A 13,135-nucleotide genomic window follows, 5' to 3' on the forward strand; every position below is an offset into this window, starting at 1 on the left:
TTTGAGAGGGGGTGGCTGGCCCGCAGCCGAGCTGAGCCCGCGGCCCCTCTGCGTGAGCCCAAGGCTTGGGTTGCTCCTGTGCCCGCCCTCCCCACCACCTCCGGTGGAAGGCAGGCAGGAAGGCTGATCAATTTTATTTTATTTTTTTTATTTTTTAAGGTTTTATTTATTTATTTGAGAGAGAGAGAATGAGAGAGAGCACATGAGAGGGGGGAGGGTCAGAGGGAGAAGCAGACTCCCCGCCGAGCAGGGAGCCCGATGCGGGACTCGATCCCGGGACTCCAGGATCATGACCTGAGCTGAAGGCAGTCGCTTAAACAACTGAGCCACCCAGGCGCCCAAGGCTGATCAATTTTAAATAGCTTTAAGTCTCTGTTAAAATAATCCTGGCTTCTGCCAGAGAAGGCACAGAAAGCTTCCATCCCTTAACTAATGCGGAAGGGTCAGATGGGCTCATGCAGCCCACAGAGGTCTGTGACTGCTACCAGCACCTGGATTTCGGGGTGACCCCATGAGCTGTTATTACCCCCTACCTCTGCCACTCAGAGAGGCGGAAGGCTTGTCCAGGTGGGGAGCAGGCAGAGAGCAATCCCCCGAGGGAGCCCTGCCCTCCTGGCTCTGCTCTGTGAGCCCTCAGACCAGTATGCCCTCCCAGGGTTGGATTGTGGGCACAGGGGTCCCTCCCGCCAAGGGGCTCAGGAGTGACAATGTGACTAGGTGTCCGCTGGGACCAGGATCCGTGCTAGGGGCTGAAAGGTGACAGAGGTGGCCACCCCCCCATAAGTGATCTATCCGAGTCTCTCCTTCCCCCGCTCGGGGCCCGCGACACTCCTTGCGGTCAGGTCTTCCCGGTTACCAGTCACTCTCCTGGCCCTGATTTTGTCCTTTGCGGTTTCCCAGAGGTCACAGGGCAGGGCCTGAGGACTGGAGCTTCCAGCCACGGGTAGTGGTGTGTGTGTACGCGCGCGCGTACCTGCCCAGGCCCGCATCCCTTTTTGGTGCAGAGGGACGCAGAGGCACAGGGAAGCCCCCAGAAAAGTATCCTGGGGGGCCTGGGGCCAATAAGGACTCGGGGATCAGCCGCTTCACTCTGGTGGCCCCTCCCTGCTCCAGCACACAGGGCACCCCTCCGCGGCCCCACCTCTCCTCCGGCTGGTGCCACCCCCGCAACCCTCCCCTCCAGTCTCTCTTGGGCTCGGATCTTGCCCCAGGCACGTTCCCGGCCCTCGGCCGCCCGCTCCCCGCCTCCCGGCGCACCCCCGGACGCGCACCCACTCCTTCCAGCTCCCTAGGCCGCCCCTCCCCCCAGCCCGCCCCCGTCCTGCCAACCGCGCGCTCGCCGCCTGCAGCACCCCGGAACGGGAGGGCCGGGGCTCGCACCGGGGGTGGGGGGCGTGTCTTGAGGGTGTGCGCTCCGGCTAGGGGGCGAGTCCTGGGCGGGGGGAGGTGGGGCGCATCCCGGGAGGGCGCGTCCCGGACAAGCGCGCGCTCTGGAAGCAGGAGTGTCCCCTGTGGGTGGGCGCGTCCCCGAGGGGGAGGGCGCAGTCTAGGGGCGGGCTCTCCGCGGCCCCACCCTCGACCGCGTCCCCCCCGGCGCCCCCCGCGCACCCGGCCGGGACCGAGCCTACCGCGCGCCATGGAGACGCGAGAGCGGCGGCGCCCGCAGGCTCGGCTGCTGCTGATGTTGCTGCTCTGCGGTAAGGGGGGCCGCGGGGGCCCGCGCCAGGGCGCCCCGACCTCCTCCGGGGCCGCGGGGACCCGCGCCCGCACCCGGCCGCGCCTCCCGCCCGGCACGGATCCCGGCCTGCCGGGCGCGCCCCGCTCCGGAGCGGCGAGCCCTGAGCCCGGGCGCCGTCCCCAGCCGCCGCGGGAGGGTCCTGCCCACGGTCCCCGGAGGAGCCGGAGGCGACGGCCCGGGGCTGGGAGGGGAGGCGCGGGGTCTCGAGCAGGATATGCCCGGCCAGCGGGCTGGGGCCGCGCCTGCTCCTCGCAGCCGCGATGTCGCCGGTCTCGCTGCCGGCGGGCTGGGGATGGCCTGCCAGGGCGACACCCCGAGCGAGCTGAGGCGGCGCAGGTCCGGCTCCCACTTCGCTGGTAGGTAGTGAGCTCCCCGTCCTGGAGCTCTTGCGTGCACCCCCCTCCCAGGGCTTGGGTGAGAGGAATCCAGACCCCGCAGGGCTGGTCCTTTCCACTTGTACTTGTCCTCGGAGGAAAGCCCTTTGGTGTGTGTGCGAGTGTGCGCGGGGCCCGCAGGACCGGGAAGGGGGCAGCTCCCTGAGGCTTCGCTCCCAGATCCCTCTTCTAGCAAGGAAAACGGGGCTCTGGGGAGGATACATTGCGATTTGGGAATGGATCGAATGAAAAGCTTGTTTTGAAAAATTTTACTAAAGAGAGGATCCAAGATCAAGTAAGAGGGTGTGTGTGTGTGTTTGGGGTGGGCTTCTCTGGGAGAGGCTTGCTGAGCAGGCTGCTCAGTTGAGGTGGGGAGCCCTGGCCTGGGGGTCAGGGGGCTCAGGGCCTCTCCCAGGGGCCACTGTCCCCTGGGTCCTGTGGGAGGCCAGCCTTGCCCTCGCTGGCCCACCCACGTCCCTGGCTGTAAGATGCAAAGTTGACCTTGTTTGAAATCGTTGTCGGCTTTGCTGATTTGGAACCGGTTAGGAGGTGGGAAAGGGCTGGATTGGCCCCTTGGCTTCCCGATCTCTGGGCTGCCTTTCCGGTGGAGGTGTCTGGGTGGGGAAAGTGGGGCTTCGTCTCACCTTCCAGGGTCAGAGCCTAGGGTTAGGTGGATCTTTGTGTTGAAGGAAAGGGTGCGTGGTGGCTTTTGGACATCGGGAGCACCCTGACGTGGGATTTCAGTAAGCCTCACAGGCGAGGCCCCTGGAATGGAGATTTTGGTTCCTCAAGGGAAGGGAGCCCTTAGCTTCATTCTGAGGATGGTTGAGGCTCCCCTGACCTGCCGCCAGCATTGGACTGTGAAGGACCAGAGGCAGACCCTGCACAAACGTCTTCCGCGTTTAACAACACTGGGTTCGGGTCTGGAGGGCCATCTGGTCCTCCCTTGGTGGCTCCGTGGTCTCCCTTGCATGGAGCTTCGGTGGCTCCAGGGACCGACAGCACCCCAGACAGCGCTGGTGCTGTGTGCGAGCATGGCACCGTCCTCTCTTTGTCACTGGTGAGTAATGATGTCCCTATGCCGAGTCACCTCCTGTCACCCAGACTTGCATGCACTCCACCGGGCCCAGTGACCCAGGGGCTGCGCAGAGGTGGTTGGCCGATAGGGGCCTCGACGGTCTTCTGACCCCACTCCTCGTTTTACAGATAAGAAATTGAAGTCCATGGGGCGCCTGGGTGGCTCAGTCGTTAAGCGTCTGCCTTCAGCTCAGGTCATGATCCCGGGGTTCTGGGATCGAGCCCCACATCGGGCTCCCTGCTCTGCGGGAAGCCTGCTTCTCCCTCTCCCACTCCCCCTGCTTGTGTTCCTGCTCTCGCTATGTCTCTCTCTGTCAAAAAAATAAATAAAATCTTAAAAAAAAAAAAAAAGAAATTGAAGTCCAGGGTGGGGAGGACATTGCCCAGACTCAGGGGCAGGGACAGAACCTTCCAGACACTATGGCCAGCCTGGCCATGCCTGCCGCTCAGAGCCTGGTGACTGGTGTGGTTGCTCCTCGTTTCCATCCGAGCCGGATGAGAGGCTCCTGTATTTCGTTTCCAAATGCCCCGCTGTAAAAGGCCTTTCTCTGGGAAATGCATCTGTTTGGGTGTTTATCACCTCCTGGAGTCTGGAAGCTCCCGAGACAAAAGGAACCCAGTACTACGTTTTCTTTGTTTCCCTGGTGGAACCAACGGAGTTTTGTATTTCAGTTTAATTCCCGAGACCTTTACTGATGCAGCTGGCAGCTTGTGGCAGTCGCCCACTTTCTCGGTGTTGTCAGGAATCTTCGTCTTTACCTGCTGTTCTAACGCTGGCCGGGGTGTTGGGTTTTGTGGGGAGTGTTTGAACAGGGGGTGCACAGGGATGGTGCTAGAATGCCCCAGGACACTTCTGGTTTGCCCCACGGTGCCTGCCTTGTGCAGACCCAGCGGTGACACTGTCCTGGTATCCTCATAGCACCCCCCATGGTCCTTAAGGGCCAGCGCTGGCCAAGTTCCTGCCGCACTGCGGTGGAGACTCTGGTCCAGGAGAAGGAGGAGGAGGGGCCAGAAGAGAGAGGGTCCCAGGGCAGAGGGAGGAGAACAAGAGGAAGGAAGCGCTGAGCTGGGTCTTAGTGGGTTGACAGCAGGTGGTTAGGGTATGCTGCGGGGCTCTTGGGGGTCCAGGTCCAGGGGTTGCCAGTCCAGGGGTCCAGGGCCATGGGGTCCAGGTCCAGGGGATGCAGGTCCAGGGGTCCAGGGGGTCCAGAGGTGCAGGTCCAGGTGTCGGGGTCCAGCCCAGGTGTCGGATCAGGTAGACGGTCTAGGACTTGTGTGGCTTATGCCCGTGTGGGAGGTGGGTGGAGCTCAGGAGACTCAGATGGGATGCTGTGATGACTCCATCAGGGAAAGGCCAGGCCCAGGAATGGGTCCAGGGGCTAGGTGTGGAGGACTTCTAGCACCTATGATGGGGAGCCCACTGGGGAGCAGGAGAGAGAGGTGCCTTGGGAATAGGGCAGTGATGGGAGAAGGGAACGTGGGCTGGCTTCATCATCATTCCCCACCCCCCCATGGGCCCCCAAGGGCCTGAACTCCCCAGAGTCACTAGCACCATGCCCATGTGGCCCTGGACCCAGGGCTGCCTTCCTGCCGCAGATGGGCAGGTGCATCTGGGCAGGGTGGTGGATCGAGGCCAGCGCATGGCACACCCTGGCTCACATTGATTCTGCGTTTGGCTGTGGGAAAGTTGATTTTCCTCTGGGCATTTAAACTGGGGGGATGGGGGGGCAGGAGACTTGATGCTGTTCCTCAGGCAAACCACGGATGGGATTGGCATGAGGGTGTCGGCTCAGGCCAGTCTGACAGGCCACTGGGAGGCAGCTCTACAGGAAGGTGGTTTGGGCTTGACCCCTACTGTGTTACTGAGCAGGTGGATGACCTTCCCTTTGTGGCAACCCTGTCTTTTTAAGTGCCTCTGCGAGTGGGACCTTACTTAGGACAGGGCACTGTGGACATTGGTCAGGCATTGGGAGGAGATGGCACGGCTCCTCTTGAAGGGACATCAGCTTGAGTCTTGGCTGCTGCATGCCTGGACTCTATGAGTGAAGGTTCCGAGATTGGGTTCAGCGGGAGAGTGCTGGGGTTGAAAACTGCCCTGGGAGGCCTGCCTCAGTGTGGCTCAGGGTCCACCTTTCCAACCTCACTGCCACCCCTTCACCCCTAACAACTGTGGGTGCCCCCCCAAGCCAAGTGCAGTCTGGCTCCATGGCCCGCTGTCTGTACCTGGCACTCCCTCACTGTTCGTTTTCTGTAATCTCACTGATTTTTTGGCTATTCATTTGTTCTGTAAATTAGTGAGAGAAGAGTATTTAATTCTCAACTGTTACTGTGGATTTGTCATTTTGTTCCTTGCAGTTCTATCCATTTTTGCCTCCTGTGTTTTGATGCTCTGTTATTAGGGGCATACATGTTTAGCATTGCTATGTCTCCTTGGTGAATTGAATCATTTATCATTGTGAAAGACCCTCCTTATCTCTGGTAATATTCTTTGCTCTGAATATACTTCATTCAGAATTCATATAGCCTCTCCACCTTTCTTTGGATTAGTATGGTATGTCTTTTTCCACCCTTTTACTTTGAATGTATTTGAGTTTTTTTGTTTAAAGTAGGATTCTTACGAACAGCCTATGGTTGGGGCTTGTTTTTGGATCTCATCTAACAACTTTGCTTCTTAACTGGGGTGTTTAGGCCATTGACTCTCAATCAATTTTTTTTTTAAAGATTTATTTATTTATTTATTTGACAGAGAGAGACACAGCGAGAGAGGGAACACAAGCAGGGGGAGTGGGAGAGGGAGAAGCAGGCTTCCCGCCGAGCAAGGAGCCTGATGTGGGGCTCGATCCCAGGACCCTGGGATCATGACCTGAGCCGAAGGCAGACGCTTAACGGCTGAGCCACCTAGGCGCCCCAATCAATTTTTTTTTTAAGATTTTATTTTTGAGTAATCTCTACACCCAAGGCTTGAACTCACAACCCTGAGATCACGAGTCACATGCTCTACCGACCGGGCCAGCCAGGCGTCCCTCAATCTGACTGTTGACATGGTTTGGTTTATATCTACCATTGTGTCATCAGTACTTTTTCTCTTCTCTTTTTTTATGTTTTCTTTTGGACTTAATTTTTTTTAAAACTCTTCACTGCCTTGCCCTCTTCATTCTCACCTCCCTTCTGTTCCCAGAAGCGCCCTTATGGTCATGGGGCCACCTTCTTTGTGGTGCAAGCCCCTCCCTGAGCCAGGCACCCTGTGATCTCCCCTGGGGACGACGTGGCCTGCAGTGTGGGATCTCAGTGGGTCAGAACCTGCCATTTCTTCTTCACTTGCTTGTGCTCAGACTGTGAAATTTGTGCTGTTGCCCTCAGGAACTGGTCATTCATTCATTCATTCTCTTGAAAAGTCTTTTCGGAATACCAACGAGGTGCTGATGGTTAGGGGAGTGAGGGAGCAGCAGGGTTTTACCAAATACCTACAGTAACAACAAACACCGTAAAGATGGGAGCCTCCTTGGGCACATGGCTAATGCCTGTCCATATGGACCCCTGTGAGGCCAGGACCTGTTTCCCTTCGTTTACAGATGGGGAAACTGAGGTCAGCTGGTGACCAGTGATGCTGGGTGTGAGCCCAGGTCTGCCCAGTTCTGGGTGTGGGCCTCTCTCCTGTTACCTTCCCTACGATTTCTCCTGCAGCACAATACTCTCTGCCAGGACACACAGAGACATACACACACATACACACATATGCACACACATACCAGGACACACACCACGGGGCTTTCTCTTGATTGTGTGGTGGGAGCCAAAGCAGGGTCCATGCGAAGGAAACTTCTGAGGGGTGTCTGGGGAGGAAGGATGGTCGGGTCCTGAGGGTGAGTGCTCCTCGGTGGGGAGATGATCTGGGTGAAGGTGGCGGTGGAGGGATGGGGGTGCTAGGGGCAGAGGTGGAGCGGGGAGGGGGTGCCGGGAATCCTGGGGGGACCCTTGCCGGACCTAGGGGGTGACCTGGCCTCCGCTTCTGGAACATGAGTCCCTATGTCTCGTCGGCCCCAGGCCTCCTGGAATTGAGGGGCAGCTCTGACAGGGCCGGTGGCGTTCACCCCATGGGGGCCTCCGCTGGTGCCCTCGTGGTCCCAGGAGGTCAGCAGACTCTCAGGATCTTTCTGGGGACATGCTCTGGGCACCCTCCACCCTGGCGCTGCATTGGGGCTGCTTTGCCACCCCTGATGGAGGGGACCCGCTCCCCACCCCCACCGCACACGGGAGCCCACCTGTTCTCGGCTTCCCCAGTCCCCAGGACACGCATCCCCTGCCCACTGCCCTCCCTCGCCTTCTTTCTCCCACACCCCATTGGGAGGCCATGGCTCTCTGGGCCCCATCTAGGTGACACCCACCCACGTGGGTCCCCTTTTGGCAGTGGCTTCACTTCTCTGGGCCACACGGCGGGGGGGCCAGCGTGAGGGACCCCAGCTGCCTGCGGGGGCGTGGGGGATGTCAGCAGGAGGCTCGAGGGTCCCATTGCAAACCACATTCCCAGCAGTGTCATGCCGTGGCTGTCCCCTCTGCAGGTGGGTGTCCCCGAGTGGGTGGCTGCAACGAGACTCGCATGCTGGAGAAGCTGCCCCTCTGCGGGAAGGCCTTCGCCGACATGATGCACAAGGTGGACGTCTGGAAGTGGTGCAACCTGTCCGAGTTCATCGTGTGAGTGCCGCTGCTCTGCACGGGCCGCCCTTGCCGCCGCCGCCTGCCCTCCCTGCTCACCCCTGCCCTCCCCTGCCACACCTGCCCCCTGCCCCCCCCTGCCGCCGTCTGCCCACCCCTCTCACCCCTGCCACCCCCGCCCTCCCTGCCCTCCCCTGCCGCCTCATGCCCTCCCTGCTCACCCCTGCCCTCCGTGCCTTCCCCTGCCGCCGCCTGCCCTCCCTGCTCACCCCTGCCCTCCCCTGCTGCCGCCTGCCCTCCCCTGCTGCCGCCTGCCCTCCCTGCCCTTCCCTGCCCATTCCCAGCAGATGCAGAAATTTCAGTCTGTTTGGTTCAGGAACAGTTCCCCCACACCAGCTGTGCCACGTCCACCAGGGGTTGTGGGTGTGGACCTCACCCCCAGAGCCACTGTCTGCTGGGGCACTGGGCACGGAAGCCCCTAGAACAGCTGTTGGGGATGGAGAGCAGGGGGCCTGGGTTTGGAGGAGTCAGGGCTGAAGCAGCTGAGCCGACCTGGGGCTTCTGGGGAGGACGGGGGCTCCCGATAGGCACGGGGCAGGGGTAGCTCGGCCTGTGGGGGCCACCAGCATAGCACCAGCCACGATGCGGAGATGCAGGGAGGGTGGGCAGGCCGGTTGCTGATGATTTGCAAGGAGGTAAAAGCCAGTGTGTCTTGAGGTTTCATGCTAAGTGTGATCCCGGGCACCTTCTTGTCCTCGGAGCCGTGGGGAAGCTTCTGGACGCCAGGCTTGGAGTGGACATGGGAGGAGGGCCAGGGAGGATGAGGTGGGAGATTCCCACCCTGTGTCTCTGTCACCACTAAAGCCTCGGTGAGGAGGTCAAGCTGATGTCCAGCCCTGGGGCCAGAGGACGGGAGCAGGCTGCCGGAGGGGCATCTGGGGTCAGAGCACCAGGGGGAGCTGACTTCCCACCCCAGCTGAGCCAGACCCCACGCCGGAGAGGGGGGCTGGCCTCCAAGACCTGGGAGGTCTGCAAGGCAGCTGAGGGCCATCCGAGGGGCAGCCGGGGTCCAGAGCCCCTCCCTGAGGCTTGTTCTCTGCGCTGTTGGGACTGAGGTGCCTCTTCACACTGTGACCATGGCCCAGGCCTGGGCCCCAAGCCGGGAGCCTGGGGACAGTGGCTGGTGCCCAGCCGCCCCTTCCCCTGCACCGAGGAGGGGACCCCTCGGGTGAGCCGTCCTTCCTGAGGCGGGGGGGGGTGCTGCTGGGGCTCCCTCGGAGGGCCCAGCAGAGCCTGGGATGTTCCAGGCAACCCTGTCCCCCAGGCCCGAACCCCTGCCAGCCCAGAGCCCCCTGGTCGTGAGCATCCAGGTGGGACTGGGACATCGGATAAAGGGCTCTGGCAGGAACAGCGGGGCGGGGACCCACATCTTGAGATCCCCGTGCAACCGCAACCGGAGGGAGACCGCGGTGCCATGTCAGTGCCTTGGGGCGTCCTGAGGGCCAGAGAGGAAGCTCGGCAGACGCAGAAAGCGCCCCTGGCGGTGGAACACCGAGCAGAAGATGACAGAGCTGGGCGCACGAGGCTGTCAGGGGTCCTGGGGGCAGGAGTTCTAGAAGACGGGCAGGGGGACGCAGGGAGGAACTCAGGGCCATTTCCAGGTGGGGGCTCAGGTTCAGACCCCGAGGGCTCGCCCCGTGCCTGGCACCAAGACTGCGGACTGAGGCGCGGGCCGCGAAGGGGCAGAGACGCATGGGTAGAGAGACAACAGCGGGCTGGACACACGTGAGGACTGGGGGCCTCAGGCTCCCTTCGCAGCCCTGGAAACCAGGAGGGGGTGGGGCCGGGGCCTCGGATTTCTAGACTGCTTTTCCCCGCCAATCCGTCATCATGGAAACAGCCCCAGACACGCAGAGCTCCCACCTCATGCTTCCCGGGCGCCCTTTCTCAGGGTGCAGGGGTGGTGCCATCCCCCTGCCCCCCAGAGAGTGAGCAAACCACAAAAGAGGACAAAGTCAGAGACGGAGGGCAGAGGCAGAGCGGGAGGGTGGGAGTGGCAGCCCCGGGCTGGCGCAGGGGTCCCAGTGGCAGCGAGCACCTGGGGGGGCCTGTCCCCATGGTGATCCGTGTCTGAGGTCACTGCCCTTGTCCTCGCCCCACAGCCAGCTTGCTGAGGATGGAGACCCCGTCCATCCCATTAAGGGGAGGCTGCCGGTGAGGTTTCCAAGTGCCGTGCCATATCGCCTACGAGCAATAATGCAGGCAGCAAATCTTGAAGGAAAGCAAGGAGCTGAGTCAGGAGCCGAGTTGGGAAAGCGTCTGCCTGGTGGGAGAGGGCATCTGACCGGGGGGCTTCCGGGTTGTGTACCCCGCCCCCTGCCGTCGGGGCTATAGCTGCATCTTCTTTAACTGCGTGTGCAGCGCCCCAGGAGCTGGAGGGAGGGTGTTCCAGGGGCCACACCCAAGGGGGACATGGGGAGGCCCCCGGTAACCAGGGGATGCTAGGGAAGAACGAGCCGTGTTGTGACCCTGCTTCCCCGATGTCATGCATATAGCGCCTTCCTTGTGAAGAGCCCCTCAGTTGTGTCTCCAGCCTGAGCCGAGGCCGGCGAGTTAGCAGGGCGTGGGGCTGTGTGCGGACGGCAGGATGCCAGGGAGTTGTGGCCTCTGCAAACCTTGTTGGCCCAGCTAGCCCCCAGCATTCTCGAGAAGCACCGGGCGTGGGTATTCGGCATGCGTCTCCGTGAGCCGATCCATAGACAGGGGTGCTCTGCTCAGCGCTGTGCGTCTATGCTCATGGGTGCGCTCACCTGACCCTCTCCGTTATCCTACTGGATAGGTACTATGAACCCCACTTACAGGTGGAGAAACTGAGGCTCAGGGACACAAGAAACGTGGCCGAAATCCGGAAGCTGGTCTGTGCTGGGGCGGGAGGCAGCCTGTCAGCCCACGCTGTTCCGCACTGCCTTCTGGGGGCGTGGGCCCCGGCTCCAAAGCCTGGCTTTGCACACTTGTGTCCAGGTTCATCTGGCCCCATCTTGGCCCTGGGGAGTGGTGGTGGCCTTCCCACAGGCAAGGGAGTCAGAGCATAGGGTTCTCGTCAGAGTCTGGGGACGGCGGCTGCCCCAAGCAAAGGCCAGGTTGGATCTCTCCTGACAGCAGGCCACTGAGCCCGTGTGTGCAGGGGTGGGTCTGGGGATGACGGGCTTCCTGTGGACCAGACCTGGGCATGTCCCAGGCTCTGGACATGACTCAGGCCGTCCCTTCTGCTCCCAGCTCTCTTCCGTCTGTGTGGGCCCCTCCTCGTAGGCATTACCTGGGGGGCCCAGGTGTGGGACCTGCATTCCAGCCTCTGGCCTAGGGCCCTGCCAGGAGGGCTGGGCACCCGGAGGGCCTGGCCACGTGAATCCACTGCTCCTCCTTTCCTACCCCTTGTTGGGCAGAGACAGCCTCTGTGTAGGAAGCAGCTCCTTCCTGTTGATGGCTCAGGCCAGGCCATGTTCCCCAGGACAATGCAGGAAGGAGGACACGGGGCACAGAGCCTCAGGCCTGCCTCACCCCAGCCTTCGTACCCGTGGGGAGCCGAGGTCGGAACCCCTGGCCCTCCTGCTCCTGATCTGCATGTGGCACTCAGCCAGGGGTGGGAAGGCCCAGGCCGTGGACAGGGCGGGTGCACCCTGGCATGTGTCCGTCTAGCCCTCTCTCTGGAGCATCTTGGGGGCTGGTCGCCAGTCTTGGCTCCCACCTCCAGAGGCCGCTGGCTGTGTTCAGGGCGAGGTTGCCATTCGGCTGACTCTGGGTCCCCGAAGCTGCACCGTGGTCGGCTGTTTGAACTGTCCAGAGCCCACCTGCTGGACAGACGTGGCACCTCATGGGTGGCTTGCTGAGTGCCTTCGGAGGTCTGATGACATGGACAGGGAGGCCCTTGGGGGAGGGGGCTCGAGCCTGTTCTGTCCAATGGGGGCCGCCCCCTCCTGACCCGGCAAATGAGGCAGCTGGCCCTTGGCCTTAGAGGTCCCTCTCCTGGGGCCCACAGAGTGTCTTAGATGATGAGGGCCTTGTGGGTCGTGCATCCCTCTGCCTTGAAGAAAGGGGTCAGGCCTGATGTGTCCTCTGGGCAGACTGGGAAGTCCTGGGAGCCCTGGGGGCTGGGCCCAGACTGGGGGCTCTGGGAGCTCACAGCCTCCCAGGGAGGTGGTCATCCGCATGGGGTGTAGATAGAACTCAGCCGCAGAGCTTCCTTGCTCTGTTTGGTCTTGGTTGAGATGGGAGGTCTGGGGTCTGGGCCAAATGAGCTCAGGGTGTGTGCGGAGGTCACCTCACTGGCGGGGGGTGGGGGGTGGGGGGGTGGTCAGGCCTGGGGGGATTCATGGCAGGCATCTGGCCAAGCGGAGTGGAGCATGGTTGTGCGCGTGGGGGGAAGCGGCTGAGGCTCAGGGGAGGAAAGGCTTGGCCGGGGTGGGGGGTGGGGCGGGGGGAGGGGGCAGGGGGGATGATCACCTTGCCCCAGGAGCCTCTGGGCAAGGAGGCAGCATGTCGGGTAGGCACATGGTATGAGGGTCCCGGGGGCGCTCCTGTCCCCGCTGTCCAGCGCCGCCCAGGGCTGGGCCCCACCCCCTGCTCTCCCGGGTCACGGCCGCATGATGGGGGCGCAGGGAGCCGGTTGTCACACCCTCTGCCTTTGCAGGTACTACGAGACCTTCACCAACTGCACCGAGGTGGAGACCAACGTGGTGGGCTGCTACTGGCCCAACCCCCTGGCGCAGGGGTTCATCAGCGGCGTCCACAGGCAGTTCTTCGCCAACTGCACCGTGGACAGGACGCACTGGGAGGACCCCCCGGACGAGGTTCTCATCCCGCTCATCGCTGTGCCGGTCCTGCTGACCGTGGCCATGGCCGGCCTGGTGGTATGGCGCAGCAAGCGCCCTGACCAGCTGCTGTGAGGCTCGGCGGTCAGAGGGGCCGCGCCTGGAGAGAGGGAAGGCCGGGCGGGGGGCTGGGGAGCCACCCAGGACCCAGACCCGGACCCGGCGGTCGTGGGCAGGCGTCACCAGGCCCCGCAGCTCGCTGCAGTCATGCTGCTCACCCAGGCTCTTCCTCTTTCTTGGGCTGGGGAAGAAAACGCACCAAGCCCGGAGCCCGAATCGCTGCTGCTGTGCCCGCTGCCCAGGCTGGGTGTCCAGGCCATTCCTTTGCAGAGCCCTGCCTGGCCCTGGCTGGGCCTCCTGCCCTCACCCTGCCCGCTCCCTGGCTCTGACTCCACCTCCCAACCCGACCCCACCCCCTGCCCTGA

The 13,135-nt window shown here is 62.2% G+C and overlaps 1 protein-coding gene across 1 annotated transcript; it reads left to right on the forward strand.

The window, feature by feature from the left end:
* Positions 1-1,604: 1,604 nt before the first annotated feature.
* On the forward strand, positions 1,605-13,112 carry RAMP3 (receptor activity modifying protein 3). Its single transcript, XM_035026549.1, has 3 exons — positions 1,605-1,697; positions 7,749-7,881; positions 12,530-13,112. The coding sequence occupies exons 1-3, from the start codon at positions 1,637-1,639 to the stop codon at positions 12,783-12,785; spliced, it is 450 nt and encodes a 149-aa protein (XP_034882440.1). The 5' UTR covers positions 1,605-1,636; the 3' UTR covers positions 12,786-13,112.
* The last annotated feature ends 23 nt before the right edge of the window (positions 13,113-13,135 follow it).

The sequence above is a fragment of the Mirounga leonina genome, unplaced genomic scaffold (genome assembly GCF_011800145.1).
Source record: "Mirounga leonina isolate KUSES-001 unplaced genomic scaffold, KU_Mleo_1.0 Mir_199, whole genome shotgun sequence".
NCBI lineage: Eukaryota > Metazoa > Chordata > Mammalia > Carnivora > Phocidae > Mirounga > Mirounga leonina.